Source organism: Mobula hypostoma, chromosome 11 (genome assembly GCF_963921235.1).
Source record: "Mobula hypostoma chromosome 11, sMobHyp1.1, whole genome shotgun sequence".
Taxonomy (NCBI): Eukaryota; Metazoa; Chordata; class Chondrichthyes; order Myliobatiformes; family Myliobatidae; genus Mobula; species Mobula hypostoma.
Genome location: NC_086107.1, coordinates 60,541,997 through 60,567,208, shown reverse-complemented (window position 1 = coordinate 60,567,208; position 25,212 = coordinate 60,541,997). Strand labels below are relative to the sequence as shown.

The following is a 25,212-nucleotide window of genomic DNA, read 5'->3' as shown; positions in this document are numbered from 1 at the left end:
TAACCTAATGTGCAAGTTGTTAACACAAATGACTCATCTCACTGTATATTTTAATATATGAGAATGAGAGGTGATCACACTGAAGCATACAGAATTTTTACAATACTTGATAGGGAAAACATCAACTCCATATCCACCCTAATTTGAATGTTCACCTGGTAATAAATACACGTCATCAGAAAAGGACAAAAAGCAAAGACTGATACTGCCTGTACTTGGAAGGTGATTAATCCTTTTATCAATGTAAACAGGAGTTTTGTGACCAAAGCAAACACAAATAACCCATATCTCACAATCATCCCAATCAATTATGCATGGAGTGAAAAGAATGCTAAGTTCAATATATCTATAGACGTTGCCACATATTTTGTGTTGGGGATTTCACATAGTTTGGAATTATTGTTTAGATCACACTAGACATACAAAAAGACTCCACATGCACGGGGTCCATCTACAAAGGAATAGCTTAGCCAAGTTTGGAATGACCATCTGAAAACAAATTGGACTTTTAAAAAAGATTAGAATCTTGGTTAGGGTTGCCGGTACCTTAATATCCGTTCTGAGAGAATTCTGGCTGGTATAGGAATGTAAATCAGCCTCAAGATAAAACACCAGCTGATCAGGTCAGAGCCGAGAAGAAAATTTCTTTTTCCAAGTTTTGTTCCCAATAGGGCAAAGATTTTTACTGAGCAATAAAAATATTCAAGTCTGAGAATGATAGATTTTTTATGTATTAGGAGGATCAAGTGATAAACTGGAGTAAAAGCCCAGCCTTGATCTTCTGGGACGAGAATGCTGATCCAAAAGGCTGAATGCCCAGTTCCAGATTCTTTTGCTTATGGATCTTCTATTCTCATCTAAACACTTCAGTTGAAAATCCTGACTAATACGCAGTGTGCATTACTCAAATACATACAGCAGAGCTAGGAACATTACAGGAAAGCTACAAAGGCAGACTTGGCTTATGCCCACAGATACTCTTTCTCATGCCCAACACAGAAAGCTGTTATCATCAGAACATCCCGCCTTTGACAGAACTAAAGTGCAAACCCACGCACAGACATTGGGTGCATCCTGTGTCAGAAACTCATTTATGCAGCTCACCTAAATAGTCATCTGTACGGCTTTGGCACAAAACCAATTCCATCACTGCCAACATTTTGTGTTTATGCAGAGGACGATTCTTGGGACTTTGTGGAGAGGGGAGTGGTATAGCAGGGATGTGGAGGAATCCAAACACAGAATGAGGCCATTTAATTTGACCTGTTGTGGGACTGAGCCATTGAAAGGAAAAAAAATCGAATGGGAGATTTAATGTCGGAGAGGATACAGGAAACATATCAAAATACAAAATTCTTCAATGAATACAGGATGGAAGAGCATTGTCATAACTAGAAGCAAAGATGTGCAACATTATGGAGGTCAGTGTAGGTGATTTAAGCAAATTATTTTAACACATGTTCACATTGAAAACTAACCACTTGTAACTCATTTAGAGAAACAAAGGCATTATCTTAATTGTTTAGAAATAAACAAGGATGGTATTTTCATCTTGATCCAGAGAGATTTGAATTGACTCAATAGTAGTTTGCAGAATTAATCTGATTAAGATTGGCTTCGTGGCAAAACAATAAATTTCACAATTAATGGCAATGATGGTAAATCTGATTCTGATTCTAATAGACAACATAATGATGTTGCTAAGCATTTCCACAAGGTGGTAAAATAATACACCTAGAAACAAGCTTTTGGACAAGAAGAGGAGTGAAAATATGCAAACAATAAATATTAATATACAAGATCTGCTTATTTCAGTGAAGAAGTATAAACCATCACCCTCCTTCCCTTCCTGAAAAACCCACAGTTTAAACATGTGCAGTTGGTCAGGTACAATGCCACAATGATGTTGATCCAATAGGAAGCAGGTTAAGAAAGTAGAAGTTCTCGCCAAAACCCATCGCTTCCCTTCCAACACAACATAAATTCTTCTATATTCAGTGATAAACCAAACAAGAAACAATTCCAAATATCGTTCAAGAATAAGATGAAATTGGATCACTGCACAGTAATGGGGCAGTACAGGACCGTGGTACACTTTATAGTACCAGCAGCCTGGGTTCAATCGCCACTGTTGCCTGTAAGGAGTTTGTACGTTCTTCCCGTAGCTATGTGGTTTCCTCTGGGTGCTCTGGTTTCTTCCCATTCCAAAGACGCACTGGTTGGAAGGTCATTGTAAATTGCCCCATGATTAGGCTAGGGTTAAATCAGGGGATTGCTTGGCGACGTGGCTCGAAGAGCCTATTCAGTGCTGTATCTCAATAATTAAAATTAAATAATTAGGTAATATGGGGAGAACTTTCAGGCAAATTTAGGCTAATGATCTATTGCCATTCTGACCATCAGGTAATTTGTAGGAGCACGTTTTATTCACTCTGTACTTCACATTATGATGTGTTTTTGGTCGCTCCTATTTTTTGGTTGCTACTTTGTGCGATTTTGATTGGGGTGATCTGCAGGTAACAGATGACGCAGCAATAGATTGAACTGAACTGAGATGATTTGAATATGCCTGGACTCCTGGTGTTTTATATTCTGCATTTTTGCTGCTTGCGTAATTTGTTGTTTTTTTTGCACCTGGGAGGGTTGATGTTTTTCTTTGAATGGGTTCCATGGTTTTCTTTGTTTAGTGGCTGTATGTGGGAAAACAAATCTCAGGGTTGTACACTCCATACATACTTTGATAATAAATGTACTTTGAATCTTTGAATTTGAAAATTCACCTGGTAATAAATGCACGTCATCAGAAAAGGACAAAAAGCAAAGGCTGATAGTGACTGTGCTTGAAGATGACAAATCCTTTTCATCAACGTAACAAGGGTTTGTGACCAAACACATGTTAAATTACCCATATTTCACAGTCATCCCAATGAATTATGCATGGAGTGAAAAGAAAGTTGAAAAGTTCTTTCTGGACGCCACACCCAACCAGTTCCCCTCCACCATCACTCTCCTCTGTCTGGTGGAACTTGTCCCCACTGTCAATAACTACACCTTCAGCTCCCCCCACTTCCTTCAAACAAAAGGTTTCGCCATGAGTACTCACATGGGTTCCAGCTATGCCTGCCTTTACGTCGGCTACGTGGAACAGTCTATGTTCCAAGCCTACACTGGCGTCTCACCCCAACTTCTCCTAGCTACATTGACAACCCCACCCGTGCAGAGCTCGTCGACTTCATCAACTTTGCCTCCAACTTCCACCCTGCCCTCAAATTTACCTGGTCCATTTCCAAAACCTCCCTCCCCTTTCTCCACCTCTGTCTATCTCTGGAGACTGCTTATCTACTGATATCTTTTATAAACCCACAGACTCACAGCAACCCGGACTAAACCTCTTCCCACTCTGTTACTTGTAAAAAGTGCCATACCCTTCTCTCAATTCCTCCATCTCCATTGCATCTGCTCTCAGGATGAGGCTTTTCATTCTAGAATGAAGGAGATGTCCTTCTTCAAAGAAAGGGGCTTTTCTTCCTCCACCATCAATGCTGTTCTTACCCACATCTCTTCCATTTCACACACGTCTCCACTCATCCCATCCTCCCGCCACCCTACCAGGGATAGGGTTCCTCTTGTTCTCATCTACCGCCTCACTAGCCTCCACGTCCAGCATATAGTATTCCGTAACTTCCACCATCTCCAACGGGATCCCATGACATCTTCCCCTCTAACTCCCACACTTTCTGCAGGGATCACTCCCTACGCAACTGCCTTGTCCATTCATCCCTCCCACACTTGTCCTCGCAAGCCGAACAAGTGCTACACCTGCCCCTACACCTCCTCTCTCACTACCATTCAGGGTCCCAAACAGTCCTACTAGGTGAGGCAACACCTCACCTGCGAGTCTGAGGGTCATTTACTGTTTCTGGTGTGGCCTCCAGTATATTGGGGAGACCCCTTCACTGAGCACCTAACCTCTGTCCGCCAGAAAAAAAAATGCGATCTCCCAACGGCCATCCATTTTATTTCTACTTCTCATTCCCATTCCAACATGCCAGTCCATGGCCTCCCCTACTACCATTTTGAGGCCACACTCAGGTTGGGGGAACAACACATTATATTCTGTCTAGGTAGCCTCCAACTTGATGGCACGAACATCGATTTCTTGAACTTCCGCTAATGCCCCCTCACCCCCCCTTCATCATTCCCAATTTCCATTTCCCTCTCACCTTATCTTCTTACCTGCCCATCACCTCCCTCTGATACTCCTCCCCCTTCCATGGTCATCTGTCCTCTCCTATCAGATTCTCCCTTCTCCAGCCCTTTAACTCTTTCACCAATCTACTTCACCCCTCCCCGTCCCAGTTTCACCTATCACCTTGTGTCTTCCTCCCTAGCCCCCACCTTCTTACTCTGACTCATCTCTTCTTTCTCCCTTCCTGATGAAGGGTTGACTGTTTACTCTATACCATAGATGCTGCCTGGCCTGCTGAGTTCCTGCAGCATTTTGTTTGTGTTACTGTTCTATGGTATCTTTAAAAGGGAGTTCATGTCTTCAATTGGTTCATTTTCATTCAAGATTTGCTCCTGTTCTGTTGAGCCACATGATTCATAACATTTACACCTACTTCTAAAAATTAAATCCAGTTTTACAGTATACTACTGTAATTGATTTTAAAAAACCACTGGAAACATAATTGGACACATTATAATTGGAAAACAATGGTTCGTACTCACCATTCCTTTTGAGGAAGTCAAGGGCATCACCGTATCCTTGCTTGCACATATCCCGCATCACCTGTCACATTAAAATATTTAATTATTTATATCCAAACTAGGCAACTTAATGACCACTTTTTACATTGACCTCTACACAATTGTATGAATATTCAAAAAGCACATTATGAAATGTACATCGGACTTATCAGCCAAAAACTAGTCAAAGCATTATAAATCCTAAATACACAGAAATTAGAGGAAGCAGCATAGCAAAGAAACGCTGTCCATCTTAGTCCAAGTTTACTATCATGGTTAGATTTTGTTCAAAAACTAAATGAACTTCCTCTGGCAATCATGGCTCTTTGATGATGGATAGGAAGTGAGCTGTGTCTCCTAGCAACAGGCAACCCATCAGTTTTATGGCTGCAGAAACTACCTATGGAACCATATCACTCCAATAATCTTTCTATAATTAACCAAACTTTACAGACTTTACCTTGGCTTTCTAAAAGAAAATTATGAGGATTGGATGTCCTGGCAAGAATGCCATTTATTACCCACTCTCAACAGCCTTTGAGTTCCTTTTTGTGCCTTGTGGCACATCGGGAGGCTTTTCTTCGGCCAATTCTATAGCATTCAACTATTTTTACAAGGCCGAGTTGCTAGCTCAACGTTCAACCCAGCACAGATGGAAAGCATGCAAGGAGTCAGTCGGATTAGAACACAGGATCACTGCACCACCAGCTAGCATAACAAAAAGGGTAGCAGTGAGCAATTTTCTTGCATCGCTGTGAAGGTATGCACTACAGTTATGAGGATTTTGTGCCAATGGCGATATCTGCAAGAAAGCTAGCGCACAAGTTGATGGGGAACTTGTAGTTCCCGTGCTCCCAAGACCCTGCTAACAGGATCTCTGTTCTCTTTATATTCTGCTTCAACTGGGGAGACTGTTCTTGTGACATTTCAAATGGCCATCAGCTCAGACTCTTTGCAATTTTTCTATTATAGCCCTTTTGTACTTAAGTGTGAGGATCCTGTTGGTCTGTGTTGTTTAGCTAGGTTATGTAGCTTTACTGAAGACATAATCCTAAATATCTACACTGATCTCCTGCTCGTCCCAGACTTTCTTTATGAAGAGATACCATGAATCTACAGCAGCATTTGTAAGTCAGACACTGTATTGGTTTGAAGCACTGCCAGTGACCTCTATCTTCCATCATTCTTACCTCGGGGTCAGGAGGAAATAAAGCCTTGGAAAGACGGTACATGTTCTGCAGGTTGAGCTGGATGCTGGTATTCGTTATTCTCAACTCATGCATATTGCTGGAGCAATCCCGAGGGCAGATGTCACTCTCTCCAGCAAAGGGAGACACTGTAATTGTGTTTTTCAGTTCATACTGAGGTAAGTTATCTGTAATTCCTCCATCAACATATCTCTGAGAATAAAAACACAATTAAAATTGCAATGAAACAGCAAACATCAGTAAAATAATTATTGGTAACTGTTTTATTATTATCACATGTACCTAGATACACTGTGTAAAGTTTTGTTTGCATTCCATTCAAACAGAAGGTGCATCCAAACGCCAAGTTACCAAGAAATCTTCCACTGCCTTGATATAATAAGCCAAACTATAGTGATCAATGCAGACACCTACTTTGTTTCAAACTAACTAAAGTCCAAATAAAGTTTAGGAATTAGTGTTCAGAGCAACTGCAAGGAATTATAGCTCATTCTTTACTTCTGGCCACTGCTCTTGAATACCAGCTTCAAGATTAGTCACTTCTTTTCACACATGAAGAAGGGTAGGAGAACAAGACTGAGAGATAGGACCAGCCCTAATCTCACTGAATGGAGGAGCATACTTGTCCTTTATGTGCCAATGTTGTTTTATTTACCACTGTATTCTTATAGCATCCGTTAGTCTCATGAGACCATGGATCTGCACCTTGGAAGGTTTCCAGGGCCCAGGCCTGGGCAAGGTTGTATGGAAGACCAGCAGTTGCCCATGCTGCAAGTCTCCCCTCTCCATGACACCAATGTTGTCCAAGGGAAGGGCATTAGGACCCTTACAGCTTGGCACCAGTGTTGGCGCAGAGCAATGTGTGGTTAAGTGCCTTGCTGAAGGACACACACACTGCCTCAGCCAAGGCTCAAACTAGCGACCTTCAAATCACTAGACGAATGCCCTAACCACTTGGCCACGCGTCAACACTCACTGTATAAATGCTGTTAATGAAAATTGTGGATTCCTGATTACACTGATTTGTTCAATAATTCATACAGATTAATAGTAAGTGAGCAAAGGAAACAAATCCTCACAACTTTACTGCTCGTCCCTGGAGAAAATAAGTCATGTGTTTGATACCTGAAGTACACATTGCATATTTCGTTATAACATCTAAGGACAGTAAGGAGAGAATAGTCTGCCCTGCTATTCAACACAATAAGCAGACCAAGACTAGGAAATTCATTCTGGATGTTGCCTGTATTGGAGGACTTCAGTTACGGATACGCTGACCTTGTTTTCCCTGGAGTGAAGGTGGCTGAGAGGTGAGCAGGTAGAAGTTAGTTATGAAGGGCATAGACAGGATAGATTGTCCAAATCATTTCCCCCCCCCCCCCCCATGGTATGGATATCAAAAACCAACAGCATGGGTTTAAAGTGAAAGGAAGGAGTATATAAGTGTATCAAAGGGGTAATTTTTTGCTGAACAGAGAATAGAGCTTTACAGCATAGATCAGACCCTTCGGCCCTAATGGTGCATTCTGACCAAGATCCTCATCTAAGATAGTCCACATTTAGCCCACACACCTCTGAACATTCCAGATCCATGCACCTGTCCAATCGTCTTCTAAATATTGTTAAAGGAGCTGAACGATTGATACAGTATATGAAATGTTCTGTCAGAGGTAGGGGAATCAGGTAGAATTACTACATTTAAAAGATATTTAGACAGATTTTAAACGGACAACACACAGAAGATACAATCCTAATGCAGAAGGGATTCATATAGATAGACAAGCATTTTATCATGGATATGGGGACCCAAAGGGCCCACTTCTGTGTTGCGCCATTCCACGTCTGTTCTGCACCTCCTGGCAGATAGCATTCATTTCCTCAATCTTTCCAAAACTGATACAGCTCTCATTTTTTAGGTGAAGGGGCTCTCTTTTTTTCTAAAAAAAAGCACACATCTTGCACCTAAATTACATGAAAAAGTCTGTAAGTAGCAATTGTTAAATTTAACCATCTTCTGTTAAAATGTTCACTCACAGTGCAGCCAAGCTAACTGATAACACGATGTCATCATGAACTCTTTTGTATATAACATGATACAACGCTGATGATTTGCCATAGTGACACTCTTAAAATAGCAAAATCCTAAAATAGCGTTGTGATACTCAAATTTTGTGCTCAAATGGAGCAAGTTTATCCATAAACATCAGAAAATTTGAAAGGCTCAACAGCAGAGCAAAAAAGGCCATGTTTATTTGATTTTGACCTTTTCAGGTATGTACGATTCCCTGAACTGAAGCTACATGCCCAGCTGTGACTCAGGAGTCACAAGTTGTGTGCCTTATTTCAACTTTATAACAGCAAGGTCCATGGTTAATGATTGAAGGGCTCGTGTTTTATTATGGCTGAAGTTCAGTTTCGTGCCAATCCAAGCAATAAACCCGTTCACTTCCTCGCAAATTTTCAAATAATATCCAAAAGTCTACAGGGGACTTAAACTTCCAGTTAACTGTTATCATTGTATCACATGACTAGCAGGATAGTGGATAGTTAACTTGATCCTGTGAAATGCTGAAATCTTGCAATGTTATTTCAGTTTAGTGAATGGATCAATAAGGAACAAACAGGTTTTCAGCAAGATAAACACTTTTCTTCTTTCATGGAACACTACTGCACAGTACAGGCCCCTTGGCCTACAATATTTTGCTGACCTTTAACCTACTCCGAGATCAATCTAATGCTTCCCTCCCGCATAGTACCCCATTTTTCTTAATCCATGCACATATCTAAGAGTCTCTTAAATGTCCTCAATGTACCTGCCTCTACCACCATCCCTGGTAGTTCCACTCTATGTTCATCAGTATCTATGCAAAAAATTAGCTCTGACATCACCGCTTCCTCCATAATTTTCTCCAATCATCTCTCGTATTAGTCATTTCCACCCTTGGAGGAAGGCACTTGCTGTCCACTGTCTGTGTACACTTCTATCAAGTCACCTCTCATCCTCCTTCGCTCCAAAGGAAAAAGTTCTAGCTCGCTCAACCTTTCCTCATATAGTAAGACATGTCCTCAAATCCAGACAGCATTCTGTACTCTCTATAAAGCTTCCACATCGTTCCGTTAATGAGGCGACCAGAACTGAACACAATGCTTCAAGAATGGTCTGACCAGAGTTTTATAGAGCTGCAATATTAATTTGCCACTCTTGAATTCAATTCCCCAACTAATGAAGGCTACCATATGTCTTCTTAACCACCCTATCAACTACCTATGGACGTGGACCCCCAAGATCCCACTTTTCTTCCACACTGCTAGGAATTTTGCCCTTAACCTTGTATTTTGCCTTCAATTGAAAGTGCATCACGCCACACCTTTCCGGATTGAACTCCATCTGCCACTTCTCAGCCCAGCTCTGCAGCCCATCAATGTCCCACTGTAACCTACAACACCCTTTGCAACACAAGAACTGAGAAAGACAGGAGCAGGTTTAGCCCACAAGGCCCAAGAGTCAATCTCACACTTTACAAGGATCATCTCCAATTGGAAGAGTATCCAACAATCTGTGATGTCATCCTTTCATAATGCCACAAATAAGGAGGACAGGACTATAATGTATCCATCTTTGCCAATGATAAGAAGCTGGTTATGAAAGTGAACTGTGGACAGGGAATGCAAAAAGAATTGGCAAGGAGATGGAGAACGAGGTAGGAAAATGTGAACTTATTCATTTTGGTCAGGAATCCAGTAAAGTTTTTTTTAAATGATAGGAAACTCTATGACTATCAGAATGCTGAGGGAAATAAAGAGCTGATAACTGAAATATTGGACGTTAACATGCAGGTTCAGTTTAGACAATTAGGAAGCCAAGTATCCTTTTGGTCAATGATTACAACTCAAGAAAAATTAAATCCTTTTGCAATTGTACAAGGCTTTGCTGAAGTTATACTGAAAATAACTTGTATAGCTTTGATCTCCATCTACACTTGCTTGGAGCTGGTACAACGTTTACCAGGTTGACTCCTGGAGGAGAGGATTTATCCAGTGAGAATGAACAGATCCTTTTTCATTTACTCAAATGCCAACATCATTTCCCATCCCAGCACCTATTAGACTCTGGTGAAGAACTGCCTGGTTAAACTACAGCAGGATTTCTACAATACCCCCACAACGCTCCTATACAGGGAGCTATAGATAGATATAGACATATTGACAATGTCAGAATGAGATATGGTACATTTCCAAGTCAATATGTCGAGTGACTTGGGAGTGAAACCACAAGACAATTAAGCTCCTGTGTGTGTGCTGCCCTTCTTGACGGTACCTGTCAAAAGATCAGGGAGTGGTATCAACTGCAATGCATCTTGTATAATGTACTAACTGTAGCTAAAAATTCCAACACAGAAGGAAGGAAAAATGTGTAGAATAGTGGATATGATGCTAATCAAGTGGGTCGCTTTGACCTGAATGCTGTTGGAGTTGTACTCGCACAAGCAGAGCGAATTCCGCTCTACTTCAGACTTTTGTCCCTAGGTGCTGCAATGGTTTAGGAGTGTCTGGGGTGAGCTACACACCACAGGGTACCAGCCTCTGACCTGCAATCTTAATTTCTGACCTTAAGATGGACGCAATGGCAGCTAAATATGCAAGCGCCTACAACATTGTCCTGAGAAACCCCTGTTGTCAATGGCCTGAGAGGATTCATCTCCAGCTATCATAACCATTCTCTTAATGTGAGGTACATGACAATACTCTCCATGATGCATTCAGCCTACATACTAAACTTGGTCATCGCTCCCCATGGCAACCCTGACCTCACATTATTGGAGATATTCCCTTTACTCTATCCATCCCTTCCTCATCTTCTCTGCAGCAACTTTTCTCTTTTCCAATTCTGACGAAGAGTTTTTGACCTGAGACATTATCCCTGTTGCCCTTTCCAAAGATACTGTCTGACCTGCTGAAACTTTCTAACATCTTCTGTTGTTATTTCAGACTTTCAGCATCTGCAGTTTTCCTTATTGTAATTTACTGTGTAATCATGTACAGGTTATCAATAACAGTATTGTCCACACCTTCCATCACACTGCTGCTCACTAATGGCATCAGATGGAACCGTTAACAACCAGACTGGTCCTGCCTTACATTTTCAGACTACACATATCTAGGTAACTTAACATTGTCAGACCGATTCCACTGCTGTGAGGACATTCATAAAGGATGGGCCCCACACTCACTGCAGTTTAAAGGATGAAATTGGAACCAAGTTAAATATTCAGCATTCCAACAGGGATAGACACAGCTTCTAAGTAACTGTTTCCTGTAGCTGGGGTCTGGAATGTAAAACTAGTGAGATTAACAGATGTTGGCACAGCAGGGGAATTGAGGTGCAACAAGAAACTGCATGGTATAGAGGATATGTAATGAGCTTTTCTCTTTTTGCTGCTACAAAGACCTTGCTGATTGGCACTGCAGGCTTGAGGTGAGCTGCATCATTTCTTATATCTATATATCAAAATATATCTGAAGTAGTACTAAAGTGATGTTGGCCATGTCACAAAAATAAAGACATCTGGGTAAATATAAACGTTTGCTCGGCTCTGCACTGAACTGAGACCGGGGGTGTGGCCTGCTTCGGGCTTCGTGTCTATGGACTGACTTTTGTTCTGAATGTCATTTGCTTACTCTTATTGTTTGCATGGTGCGTATTGGGTGTTTGACTGTCTTTTTCTTTAATGGGTCCTTTTGGGTTTCTCTGTTTTATGACTGCCTGTAAGGAGACGAATGTCAAGGCTATATATGTATACATAGTTTGATAATAAATGAACTTTGAATGCTGAAATGTGAGGAATAGTCTCATGGATGTTAGAGGTATTATCAAAGGAAACCTCCATGAGGTATGTATGGTGCAATTATAAGTATTCCTAAAGTAGTGCTGGCTAAAAGGCAACTCGTCCTTCAAATATTTCACAATTATAAATACTTCATCACTGAGCTTGCAAAGTTCCCGTTTCTACACAACACAATTACCTAACAGACCTACAGTATTTCAGTAAATAGAAAACAAAGTACTGAAAAATATCATCTCAGAGTCAGGAAATGGTGGCAGCAAAGTGGGCATTATGCTGGAAACCTGAGCAAATTGTTCAGTGTATTCATTTCAAACTTAAGAAGTTCAACTCATTTACTTTAAATTTAAAAAACAGGTGCCAGTAAACTTGGCCACAAAGCTGCTGGGCTGAAATAGGTTGGAACTCTGGCTGCTAATCCAGAAACTTTACAATATTTCTTTTCCTGTTACCAATATATCCTTCTTTACCCACCCACATCCAGATGTCTGATTTGCTCTGAATTTTCATTGGTTGATTATGTGTACCATGTCCCTTTTCTTACTTTCACTGTTCTTGCAGAACAAGTATTCAAATGAGGATATAACATCTATGTTAATAAGCAAGTTATTTCTATGTAATTATGTAAACAATTATTTTGAATTTTGGATGTTATTTTGTACAATACCATCCTATTAATCAGAGATTATATACATTACAGCTATTTGTACAGACATATCCAAGAGTCAAAATCATTTTACACCATTATGTATTTGATTATGATTATGGAGAACAAACTGCCATCAGAGCTCCACCTATGCCTCTTTAGAAAATGCCTGTAAGTATCTCTGCTACAACTATCCATTTACTGACAATTCTATGACTTTCTGGATAGCATAGTGGTACTGCTAGCAGAGCCACTGCCTCAAGATACAGGTGCTCAGGTGTAATCCTTCCCTTGGGCAGAGCTTGCATGTTCTCCTGTGATCATACGAGTTTCCTCCCAAATCCCAAGCATAAGAACATAAGAAATAGGAGCAGGAGTAGGCCATCCAGCCCATCGAACCTGCCCTGCCATTCAATAAGGTCATGGCTGATCTGTCTGTAAACTCAGCTCCATCTACCTGCCTTTTCCCCATAACCCTTAATTCCCTTACTATGTAAAAACCTATCTAACTGTATCTTAAAATATATTTAGTGAAGAAGCCTCAACTGCTTCCCTGGGCAGAGAATTCCACAGATTCACCATTCACTGAGAAAAGCAGTTTCTCCTCATTTCCGTCCTAAATCTTCTCCCCTGAATCTTGAGGCAATGTCCCCTAGTTCTAGTCTCACCTACCAATGGAAGCAACTTTCCTACTTCTATCTTATCTATCCCTTTCAAAATTTTTTATGTTTCTATAAGATCCACTCTCATTCTTCTGAACTCCAGAGAGTACAGTCCCGGGCGACTCAATCTCTTCTCGGAGCTTAACCCCTTCATCCCTGGAATCAACCTGGTGAACCTCCTCTGCACTGCCTCCAAAGCCAGTAAACCTTCCTCAAGTATGGAGACCAGAACTGCACACAGTACTCCAGGTGCGGCCTCACCAGTACCCTGTATAGTTGCAGCATGACCTCCCTGCTCTTGAATTCAATCCCTCTAGCAATGAAGGCCAACATTCCGTTTGCCTTCTTAATAACCTGTTGTACCTGCAAACCAACCTTTTGTGATTCATGATCAAGCACTCCCAAGTCCCTCCGCACAACAGCATGCCGCAATCTTTCACCATTTAAATAATAATCTGCTCTATTATTCCTTCCAAAGTGGATGATCTCGCATTTACCAATGTTGTATTCCATCTGCCAGACCTTGGCCCACTCACTTAACCTATCTATATCCCTCTGCACAATTTGCTTTCCCACTCAGTTTCGTGTCAATCTTTTTTGCTACGCTACACTCAGTTCCCTCTTCCAAATCATCAATATAAATGGTAAACAGCTGCTGGCCCAGCACCGAGCCCTGTGGCACCCCACTCATCACTGACTGCCAACCAGAGAAACACCCATTTATACCAACTCTGCGCCTTCTATTGGTTAACCAATCCACTATCCACTCCAATACACTTCTTCCAATTCCAGGCATCCATATCTTACTTATAAGTCTCTTGTGCGGCACGTTATCGAACGCCTTCTGGAAATCCAAGTATACGACATCCACCTGTTCCCCTCTATCCACTGCACTCATTATGTCCTCAAAGAAGCTTGTGTAGGTTGGTAGTTAACGAATAGGTGAATGATAAAATATAGGGGGTGGAAGTGGATGAGAATGTGGGAAGAATAAGGAAAAATATGGAATTAGTGTTGAATTAGTGTAAATGGATAGTTGATGGTTAACAGTGAATCAATGGGCCAAGGAGATTTTTTTTCCCCATGAGGAATGGCTTTCTGCCTCAACAGTGATTGTTAACAAGTTACGCCATTGTGGGGAGAGGAACAGCTAAAGTTAGAAGAGGAGTGTAAAGGGATCCCAATGGAGCCCAGTCCACTCTTGAGGCATCCAATTCCAGTTAGTAGCTGGATAAAGTTAGGATGTGAAAACCCCAGCCTCTGAACACCCCCAACAGTCATTGAGACATTTGGAAAGTTGGGGCCACATGGCTGTCAGATGCTGGTAGCATCATGCATGAAACAGGGAGTTGTGGCAGCAGATCCCACTCCAGAGATTTGAACACATCCACTGGAAGGAGAACTCAGTGCTGTACTTCCTCAGTCAGAAGTCATCGTCTTTGCTCAAGGTTCTAATTCAAGGCCCTGATTTGGTTGCTGGAAGAGCTCAGCAGGTCAGGGAGCCTCTAGGGAGCGAAATAAACAGTCAATGTTTCAGGCCAAGACATTTCATCAGGACTGGAAAGGAAGGGGGCAGAAGCCATAATAATAAGGTAGGGTATGGGGGACGAGGACAAGCTGGTGGGTGACAGGTGAAACCAGGTGATGGGGATGATGGGTGGGTGGGGGAGTTATATTCCAAAGATAAGTGAGCAGATCATTATTTGTCTCTCAATGAGCATCACAAAAGAACAAGATAGCTGCTCATTACTTCACTGCCTGTTTCTGACAAATACTGTGCAGAGTTGCTGCCATTGTTTCTATATCGGAAAGCATTTTGAAGGCCATGAACTGCTGAAATTGTGAAAGGCCTGACACAAATGCAGGCTTCTCTAAACTAGTTAATACCTTGACGTATAACAGCTTCAGTTCCTACATGTAATTTTCCACGTAGCTTCAACTACCTTGATAGCATATTAATCAGGAGAGAATTACCCACTGCTCATTGTCACAGGGCAAGGATGAAAATTTACCATTATGCAGAAGTAAAGCAACCTTTTACTGTATATACAACAAATCATTGGCACAGTAGGGGTAATTTATCCTGATGCTTTGATTAATACAGGCTGGGTTATTGGAGCTGGCAATAGTTCTGACAGCAAGAATTCACCACTAGTTTGGCTGAAATTACATGTCATTTTGTTTCCAAACTATTGGTTCACTTGCAATTCATTTGTCACCAGATACAATTCCTTCCATGATAAATGAATTAGTAAACAGGTATTTCATGTTCTCTTTATTTGAAATTAAAATGTACTCAGTTAAATTTCTGCACTGCAGCAACCTGCTGATCCTCTTATTAACAGTTCAACTCAATTTTGCGCAGCATTATTTGCTGATCTTAGTTAATCTTTTTGGCGAGAATTGTTAACCAGAGACAAGAGGGAAAATAAAACAATGGAATCTAATTTACTGTACAATGTTCTCTCGTGCTTTCTGATGAACAATCCAAAGCTTAATGGAAGCCAGCCAGACACATACATGTGTGGGGGGGAAGGAAAAATTAAGATAGACCTGAAATTTTGAGAAGAGCCTCTCTTGCTAATAAATTTCAGAAATTACAATGCACAAAAATATCACTGTGTATTGAGCGGAAAAACACATTTCATGAACACTAAGCCCTCCAAAGTGCTTTACAGCCAATTTTTCCCCATTGCTCTTGTAACCAAATCTGAAAACAAGAAAGCAAAGACCCAAAATGACAATGAGATAAAGAAATGAATAATTGAAATTCAAGGAAGCAAAGTACACATGCAGTCACTGATATACTGTGCACGTAATACTACTGATCAAAGGCAGATTTCTACTCTATAATGTTTAGATGGTTACACAATTGATATTATTGCTCACATCAATGGATACTTTCCTCTATTTCATAGTGTTTTCTATTTTGCATGGTGATCTTTCTTCTTTGAACTGCTGATCCCCTAGGATGCTGGTCAACATTAAAATCTTAGAATAAACACTGTTGCTGCTGTAATGGTTCATGTATCCGAGGCACTTTAACAAGTGCTAGCAAGTGACCTGTATCTAAGGAGTCTTATTCTGACAAGAGGTTTCAAATGAAAAATAAAACTAATGCTACTGATACATTCACCCATACTGAAGAGTATTTATCAGAGAGACTTCCAATGTGATATAATGAAGATGTATGGGACAAGTTGGAGAAATAGACATTAGGACAGAAAGAGACATGGTACCCTATAAAAAATGTAATTCTGTAAGCAAGGCTGACCATGATTTAAAAAAAGACAACAAATAGCACCATAATACAAGTCTGTTGTTCACTTTAGAACACAGCCAGGCAAATACCCTCTTTCTCAATGTCAACAAGACAACGGGAATTGTTACCGACTTCGAGAGAACTTGCACCACTCGCATTCTCTTTATGTCAACGCACAGAAATGTCGAACTCCTGGGAGTGTACATCTTCTCATAAGCCCGGAACACATCCGACACATCCAGGAAAGCTCACCAACCCCTTTACTTTGAGGCAGCTGAAGAGAACTGAGATTCTGCATACCTATACTCATATATAGTCCTACAGCTGTGGGGCAGAGCGCATGCTAACATGCTGCATCGCCACACTGCAATGCGCAGGAAGGCTCTACAACAGGCAGCCAAAACCACACATCACCAACCTACCCACCATCAAGGACATGTCTACAGAAATGTGCCAGAAAAGGGCCAGTAACGTCATGAAGGATGCTAGCCACACCGCTCGTGGACTGTTTGTCCCATTCCCATCAGGGAGGAGGCTACGTAGCATCCACGCCGGAACCACCAGACTCAAACAGTTACATCCCCCAAGCAGCAAGGCTGATTAACACCTTCACCCACCCTTCCACACCCCTCACCACCACTACTCTTATCACTTCCTGTCAGAGTCATTTAATGTACCCCTGTGCCTAGCGTCACTTTGTAGACATGTAATCAATCGATGTATGTGAGCTATCTTATGATTTTATATTTATTGTGTGCTTTACTGTTTTCCCTTTGTGCTACATTGGATCCAGAGTAACAATTATTTTGATCTCCTTTACACTTGTGCACTGGAAATGACATTGAACAAGGTTGAATGGAGAAGCCTGCTTTGAGTAGCAAGTAGCTTTGTTCAGTGACATTCCTGTGCAGTACTTTGTGGCAATTTGCTTCATTGGAGGAAACAAGTTGTTGACCATGCTGAAATGATTTACCCAATTATTTGACCACAAGGTATAGGAGCAGAACTAGGTCATTTGGCCCATCGAGTCTGCTCCGTCATTTCATCATGGCTGATCCATTTCCCTCAGTCCTAATCTCCTGCCTTCTCCCTGTATCCCTTCATGTCCTGACTGATCAAGAATCTATCAAGCTCTGCCTTAAATATACCCAATGACTTGGCCTCCACAGGTTATTCATATGCACTCTCTTAGATTAGTGTATTTAAATATATTTTTAAAACAAAATGTATTTTACACATACACTGGATTTCAATTTCACTGCAGGAAGTACAACTTCGATTGCTTTGCAAAGATCACACACAGAGTACAGGCAGAGTGGAAAACTTGGTAAATATTGCCAGGTTTCAAAGTCGAAACGGGATCCAAAGTTGGTCATCAGTGGATTTACTGAGAAAGCACTTTCGAAGAATCAATGCACAATTATATAGCATTTTGCTTTTAGTTGGTTGTTGTTTGTTTGGTAATGAAAAATAAAGCAATCTTCCACTCCAGTTCAAATCAACGGTCAACAAGCTTCATTTCATGTCTGTTGAATGCCTGATTACTCCCAAAATACTGCAACCATGGGCAAGTAAATGGAGTGAAGGATTTAGCAAGAGAACCTGAACAAGATGGGCAATTGAAGATGTTGTTTCTAAGATCCATGAACTTGGAACTGGAGGTGTCAGTAATGGGAACCAAAAGGAACACATTGTATGCAACTAGAGGTTCTTCACATTATTCTGGTAGGGCATTTAGCAAATATTAATTTCACCAGCAACCAGTCTTCAGATTTGAATGTGAATTGCAGATTGAATTTAAAACACAGCTAAGGATAGTTGGACCTCAGATGCCTGCATATGTACGAATGTGGCCTAGAGTCAGAGGAGAGGAACATTTGTTTTGAGTGTCTGGAGTGTGGCTGTGAAGGAGGATGTGTTTGAACACTGTATGTAATTCAAAGGAAGCTTTGTAGATACGTCGTAACTATAGAATTGCCCTGTTACCTTTGATCTTTGGCATATAAAATGTCATGTAATATTGGGTCAGGCAGGCCTCTTCTTCCAAGAGCATCTCAAAATGACGTCTGCTGCTCATTTTTGCTGAGTAAAACACTTCTATATCCACTAGCCTCAGTACCTCTCAGGTCACTTTTTTCAGATTACAACCATTGCAGCAGCTGGAACAAAATTCCCATTTATAAAATGAAAACATGAAGCTACCCTGAAAACTCCAGACAGCTTTAAACATTAGTCCCACAATTACTCTGCTGCCAAAAGACTTCTCTTTTTGGGTAGTAGAGAAATGGGCATGGCTCCCTGAATTCCAGTCAACCACCTGTTGATCCAGCTGGCAAATCCTGTACAACACTGAACCCTCTTTAGAGGGGATATCTGGTCTGGCAAGAGCTTCCATACTGAAAATGTAAAACAAAACTACAATTTTTGCACCATATTTTTCAGTGGTTTCTCTCGACTAATGTGTCATCTTAGGCATTAAGGGAAAAGTTTCTTGGAAAAGAGCAGTAAGTGTAACAATGTATCTGAGCCATGGCTCCAAGTCTTTCCTGAGAGACAGGTCTCCAAGAATGAGACAATGCACAGGGCAGGAAGCAGAGGCATAGTCTGGCCCAAGCTTCCCACAATCCTCTTTGCATGATGGCTGATGTCCTCTGCTACAAGCTAATGCTAAGGGCAGCCAGTGTCCATAGGGCTGCTGTGGCAGTATAGAGTGCTGAGCAAAAGCCCTGTAAAGGAAGGAACCTACTCAGAAATTAAAATAAAACAAGGGGTATTCAAATGTAAAGTTTTAGTGTCTTGTTCATGACAGATCACAACATTACCGGTGTTTTGTGGGACCTTAAGGTCTGGATGATAAAGGGAGCCCACAGTAAGTTTGCTTTTATTAGATGAGGCAGTGAATTCAAGAGTTGGGAAGTTAAGTCGAAGCTTTATAAAACACTGGTAAGGCTGAATCTGAGGTATTGCATTCATTACAAGTTGCCCATCAGAGGAAGGATGTTGAAGCTTTGGAGAGGATGCAGAACAGGTTTCGCAGGATGCTACCTGGATTAGAGAGTGTGTGTTATAAAGAGAGGTTAGACAACTTGGGCTGTATGCTTTGGAACAACAGAAGCTGAGGAGAGAACTGATAAATTTTACAAAATTATGGGACGCATAGATAGACAGTCAGCATCTTCGTCCCAGGGTCAAAATGTTTCATAGTATAGGCTACAACTTTAAGCTGAGAGAAGGCAAGGTCAAAGGAGAAGTGGGAGGACTGGTTCCACCACCCCCATACAGAGTGGGGTGTGTGTGTGTGTGTGTGTGGAGTGTGTTGCCAGAGGTGTTGGGAGAAGCATTGAAGAGGCTCTTGGATAGAGATATGAAGGTTCAGAGAATGGATGGATAGACATTGTGTAGGCAGAAGGGATTAGTTTAGTTAGGCATTTGATTACTGGTTTAATTAGTTTGACACAACATTGCAGTTCATGGAAGTATTGGTTGACACTATTTTAGGATGCCCCACTGCAAAGCAATTACAGGGTATAAAAAGGATGTTGTGTGGGGGCTAATGAAGAGGTGAATGATCCATGTCTAACAGCTGGCAAGCCAAGGATGTTCTACAGCTGAACCAGATACAAAGGGCCAATTGACTAAATATTATCCTCTCAGAATAATCAAAGGAATGTGGAAGAAACAGTGGTTTGATACCAGTGAGGCCTATGTTGATGCATACATTATTGAAAGAGCTGTCCTAGAAGACCAAATAAGGCATACTCAGACCAGTCATAAATGACAATAGCCCTCTTCTTCCAGAAAAGGATAAATGACCACTTTAATTATATGAGTGACAGATACAAGTTAAAGGTGATTTTGAGAAGACTTGGTTTCACTTTGGATGCGTCCAAATTTGCACGAATTTTGAGAAGGGATTTCCTCAGTTTCTGTTAAAGCTATGCATAATGTCAAGCCAATTATCAGCTATAAACATTTTTTTAAGTCTAAAGTTTACTTTAAAAAATATGAACAGTAAACTGGTATAGTTAATGCAGCTGAAAACCGGTTAATCACCAAAAAAACAAAAAATTGGTCTCTAAGCCATTATCTACAAGAACCTAATGACCAGCTGGAACTATTTGAGGTATAGTCATTAGCTTTAAACTAAAAGTTACTCATAATCATTTATGACATACCCATTAGTATCTCTGAACCCAATTAAAGACTAAATTTAATAAGCTCCATTATGATGTGTAAATAGGTGCACTTATCAGTCTCACCATGATGATTAATACACTCTAGGAAAGCAGCCAACTTTGTGGGCAAAACCAGCTGACAGCACAACTTTTTTTTGAACCAACACAAAAGATCATGGAAACTCAACTTGCACTGAATCTATTTTCAGCCAAAAATGACATTATCTCTCATAATGATCTAGTTGATTTATTTGGTAAATCACATTGAAACAAAAATATTAGCATTTCCTTTTAAAAAAAAACTTCCAGATCCCATTAATGCAGTGCATGGAATCAGGAGCCCAGACAGCTTTGAGTACTTCGACAAAGATTTTATTGAAGACACAAGTAACTCATCTATACAAAGCCAGGATCAATTGCCAGTCTGCTGCAAGCTGATTGACCTCAGGCAGTATATCAGAATTAGTCACAGGATGTCTAAATTTGGAAAGGATTGCATTGGAAGGAACGTATGCTCATTAGTTAACAACAAGATTGGAATGCTTTCTGCGACTTGAAGAGTCACTCTAGGTTTTCATAAAGATGAGCATTTGAAAGATCCCTTCTATGTAAAGAATAATGGAAAGAGCAAATTGCCTGCAGAGCAAGATGAGGGGAAAGGAAGATAGAAGGAAAAGGGGGAATTTTAAAAAAAAATGAAACTTTATATAATGGTGATCATTCAAAATGTCCATTATTTGGAAAATGGAGGCAAACAAACCCCAACAAGCTTTGGAATTTCTGTAATTTGACAGTTGCCTCTCAAAGTCCAACCCGTGAGAGATGGGAACAGGTAAGGCTGGTCAACAGAGCTCTGCTGAAGTTGTATAGGCCAATGCCTGTACAGTGGTACAATGGATTACAGAAACATTGGCGAACTCCAACTATACTCTCGACCTTGGATGATGGAAATGGGAGGTCATCAATGGCCTATGCTCCACTGGGAGCTAAGGACCCAAGAAGATAGTTTTGACATTTGGAAATATTACTCATCCTCTCAATCATAGTACAGATAACAATTCCTTTCAAATCTCCAGTCACAGTTCAACTTACCACTCCTTGCAGTGTTGGTGGTATTAGTCCACAGTACACAGGAATAAATGTGCTGCATATGCAGGCCTGCAAATAAAAAAAATGTTTTCTCATGAGCCATCAACAATATAACTGATGACTAAAATGTAATAATAACTTGAACTCTCACTGGAAATTACCCCGATTGGAAATTCAGGGAAAATGATAATACGGATGTATCTTCAGCAGTACAGAGTCCAGTCCATAAATTGTTCCTTTTCATTAAAAGAAACAGGTTTTTGACGGAAAAATTATAGCTGTTGGGGGTCTAATTGTTTGGCCTGGAATTCTTTTGTCTTGGCCACTATTTGCAATTATACAATGATTTTTTTCCCTTTTTTGAATTTACAAGTCATATTGAGGAATATGCAATAGACTTTGCTCCATTATTTTCCCCCAATTATCACCCATTTATTACTTTGACAATATTCTTACAAATAGATAGTGCTACAGCCCATGAAAAACTCGACTCATACATATTCTCCATCTACAGGGTGTTCCCCAGATTACAAACTCCTCACTTATGTGCAGCTTGATGACTGGCAATATGGATTTGCCCACTGCTGCAGGGGTGCAAGCACCTTCTACTATGCGGGAATTCAGTTTTCTGCCACCTTTCTGACTTTTTTCAACTGCTCAGATAACAGATAGTTCAGAAGAACAGAACCCTGCTATACCTTACATCTTAAGCACATTAAACTTGAAGTAACCCAGAAATATTGAGAACACTCAATAATTCAGGCAACATTTGTGGAAAGAAAAGCAGAGTAAATATGTCAGGTCAAAAATCCTTTATTACTTCTTTCTCCTTCCGCAGATGATGCCTTGCCTAAGTATTTCTCACACTTTCTGATTTAATTTAAGATTTCCAGTGTCTGCAGGATTTTTAAATGATTTTCTTCAAAAAGGTACAAAATTGCACCACAATATTACATATTCTAATACCAAGCACATCAGGGTAGCTGATCAGTTTTCTTTTTTCAAATAATTGAATCTCAGACATACTTTATATTAAACTTAAATTATTAATTAATTTCCAAGAGCATCATTAGAGTACAGAAATCTTCAATACACACGAGTTTATGCAATGTACATATTAATAGATATTTTAAGATTTTTTTTTGAAAGAGCAGAAAGTTTTAGGGGTATCTTTAGTAAAATGTCTCCCTCAAATAAAGTATATTTTTTTATTTATTTACTAACATTTATGGTATTTTATAGAATGCAAAATGCTTGCTGTAATGTCTGTTGCGTGTTTTACAATGGATTCCAGCATGTCTTATGGTTATGGTTTGCTATAATTATCCAAGGTAACAATTACAAAACTCCATGACTACATGACATAATACAAAATATTCTTAGCACATAAACAGATTATGAAAACTCAATTATTACCTTACAAAAGAAAATGTTATTTAGCGATTAGGTGGAATTCACCATCTGGTACAGCAATTGCAATGCATCTGACCACAAGACCCAACTAGGGATTGCAAGGATTGCTGCGAGTATCATCTTGGGTCTCCCTTCCATCCATCTGAGATAATTATCAGGAGTGCTGCATATGCAGAGCTCTTAGCATTGTCAAAGATCCCTCTCATCCATACCACAATCTCCTTGACCCCCTACCATCAGGTAGGAGGTACTGTAGCATTCAGGCCAGAGCTTTTAGAATGGGATATGGCTTCTTCCCCCAATCTGTGAGTTCTCTGAACTCCCTGCCACCACCCAGGTCTCATCACGTATGAAGAACAAGTGTTATACTGTTTACTTTTTAAACTTGTATCATAAATGCACCTTATGGTAAATGTCAATCTCCTGGACTATATTTTATTATTTGTTAATTTATCTGTGGTAATATTACTTTCTGTTTTGTGTGTGAGTTCCATGTACTGTGTTGTGAACCTTGTTCCAGAAGAACGTTGTTCCATTTTGCTTTGTACATGTACACAGCTAAAAGACAATGAACTTGAACTGGAAATCAGCCAAGTTCGTCTTGAGAATTGTAAAAGCAGGAATCAATGACACAATTCCAAGTAGTGGCCAAAACAACAGATCATTTTCCGGCCAGACTTAAACTAACATGAACCTATTGAGGATGCCGTCCTTGTTTGCATCGGTTTTACATCTTAGAAAAATTCCCAAACATGATTATCAATAGAAACCACAAATAGCAAAGAAAACTTTGTCATTCATATGAATCAATGGGATTTCCAAAGGTGAGATTCCCAGTGATTTGAAACTTTCACATTCAACTAGACACTACAGAAGAAAAACAACCAAATAATTTTAATTTACCTGTACAAGCTCCTCTTTATTGTTGAACACAGTCACCAATACATTCTCTCCATCAGACACACGGGTCAATGAAATGCCCAGTCGACCTGTTGCTAGCTGATGCGCATTGTCTGGAAGCCCCCTGAAAAGTCGGCTACGGATAATCTTCACCATGTTAAAGGAAGGGTGCAGTGGGCCCAGAAATCTCTTGCGTGCTTCTTTAGCAACATGAATAATATTTGCACCAACTTCTCCTGTGGAATAAAACATTAAATGTTTGAGAAGTATAAGTTTTACCAAACACCATTTAAGTACTCTTGTACCTTTTGTCTATTTCACAACCAATCTGAATAGGTCAGTGGTCACCATCAGACATCAGCGTCTTTTCAAGGGAAACAATTCAGCAGCACAGAAACCTTCCTGCTGTGCAGATATTAGACAAGAACACAAGCCAAGCTGGAAAGGTCTTCAATGCAAAACCCAGCAGTAAACATGCATCATCTGTCCTCAAAGGCTATGGCCTGCTCCATACTCCACATCGGAGGGCTCCACGAAGTTTTCTCGACTCTGTACCGAACTGAGGCCTGATCTGGGGGCTCCAGGCTTTGTGCCTGTGGACTCACTTTTGTTCTGCTTACTTGTTACAGTTATTGCTTGCACAACTTGTTTTTCCCTCTCTGTATATTGCGTGTTTGACTTTTTTTTTAAAAACGGGTTCTTTTGGGTTTCTTTGATTTGTGGCTGCCTGTAAGGAGATGAACCTCAAAGTTGTATAATGTATACATGTGGGACACCCTAGTTCGCATTTTTACTGCTATGCTGTAGGTTTTGTTTTATAAGAGCCGTCGGTTCTGCTTTCAGCCTGTTTGGGCTTTTGTTGAAGATAAGGGATGCTGCAGAATGTGTGTCATTCATTAGGATAGTGGAACTGGGAAATTTTGAGAGAGACACTAAGGTTGGTTTCAGGTTATTTTTATGGTTCAGTGGGAGATGGAGAAAGACAATGGAGAGAACCGGTCGTAGGATTCGACCCGGTGGGGGACCGTGATTCGATGGAGCAAGGTGTGGGTGTCTACTGAGGATCGGTCAATATGTGTGACTTTTAGAAGGGTTGAGTTCCAACTTGTGCACATTTGACTGTTTAATTATAATGGGCCCTTTTAAGTTTTTTTTCTTTTTTTTCTTTACCAATCGTTTAGTTAAGATTCATAAACATAATTCTTTTAATTGTATGCAGTGTACTGCCTGTTATTTCTTGGTGCTGAGTTGAAACAGGGTAGCAA

The 25,212-nt window shown here is 40.4% G+C and overlaps 1 protein-coding gene across 1 annotated transcript in view; it reads right to left on the bottom strand.

Annotated features, from left to right (window-relative positions):
* The window catches only part of pnpla2 (patatin-like phospholipase domain containing 2), a 73,292-nt gene that overhangs the window by 15,539 nt on the left and 32,541 nt on the right, over positions 1-25,212 (bottom strand). The window contains exons 2-5 of the mRNA XM_063062162.1: positions 23,951-24,183; positions 21,638-21,703; positions 5,940-6,149; positions 4,732-4,792 (exon numbers count right to left, since the gene is read on the bottom strand). Coding sequence (XP_062918232.1) covers positions 4,732-4,792; positions 5,940-6,149; positions 21,638-21,703; positions 23,951-24,183 — 570 coding nt within the window. The remainder of the gene's footprint in view (positions 1-4,731; positions 4,793-5,939; positions 6,150-21,637; positions 21,704-23,950; positions 24,184-25,212) is intronic.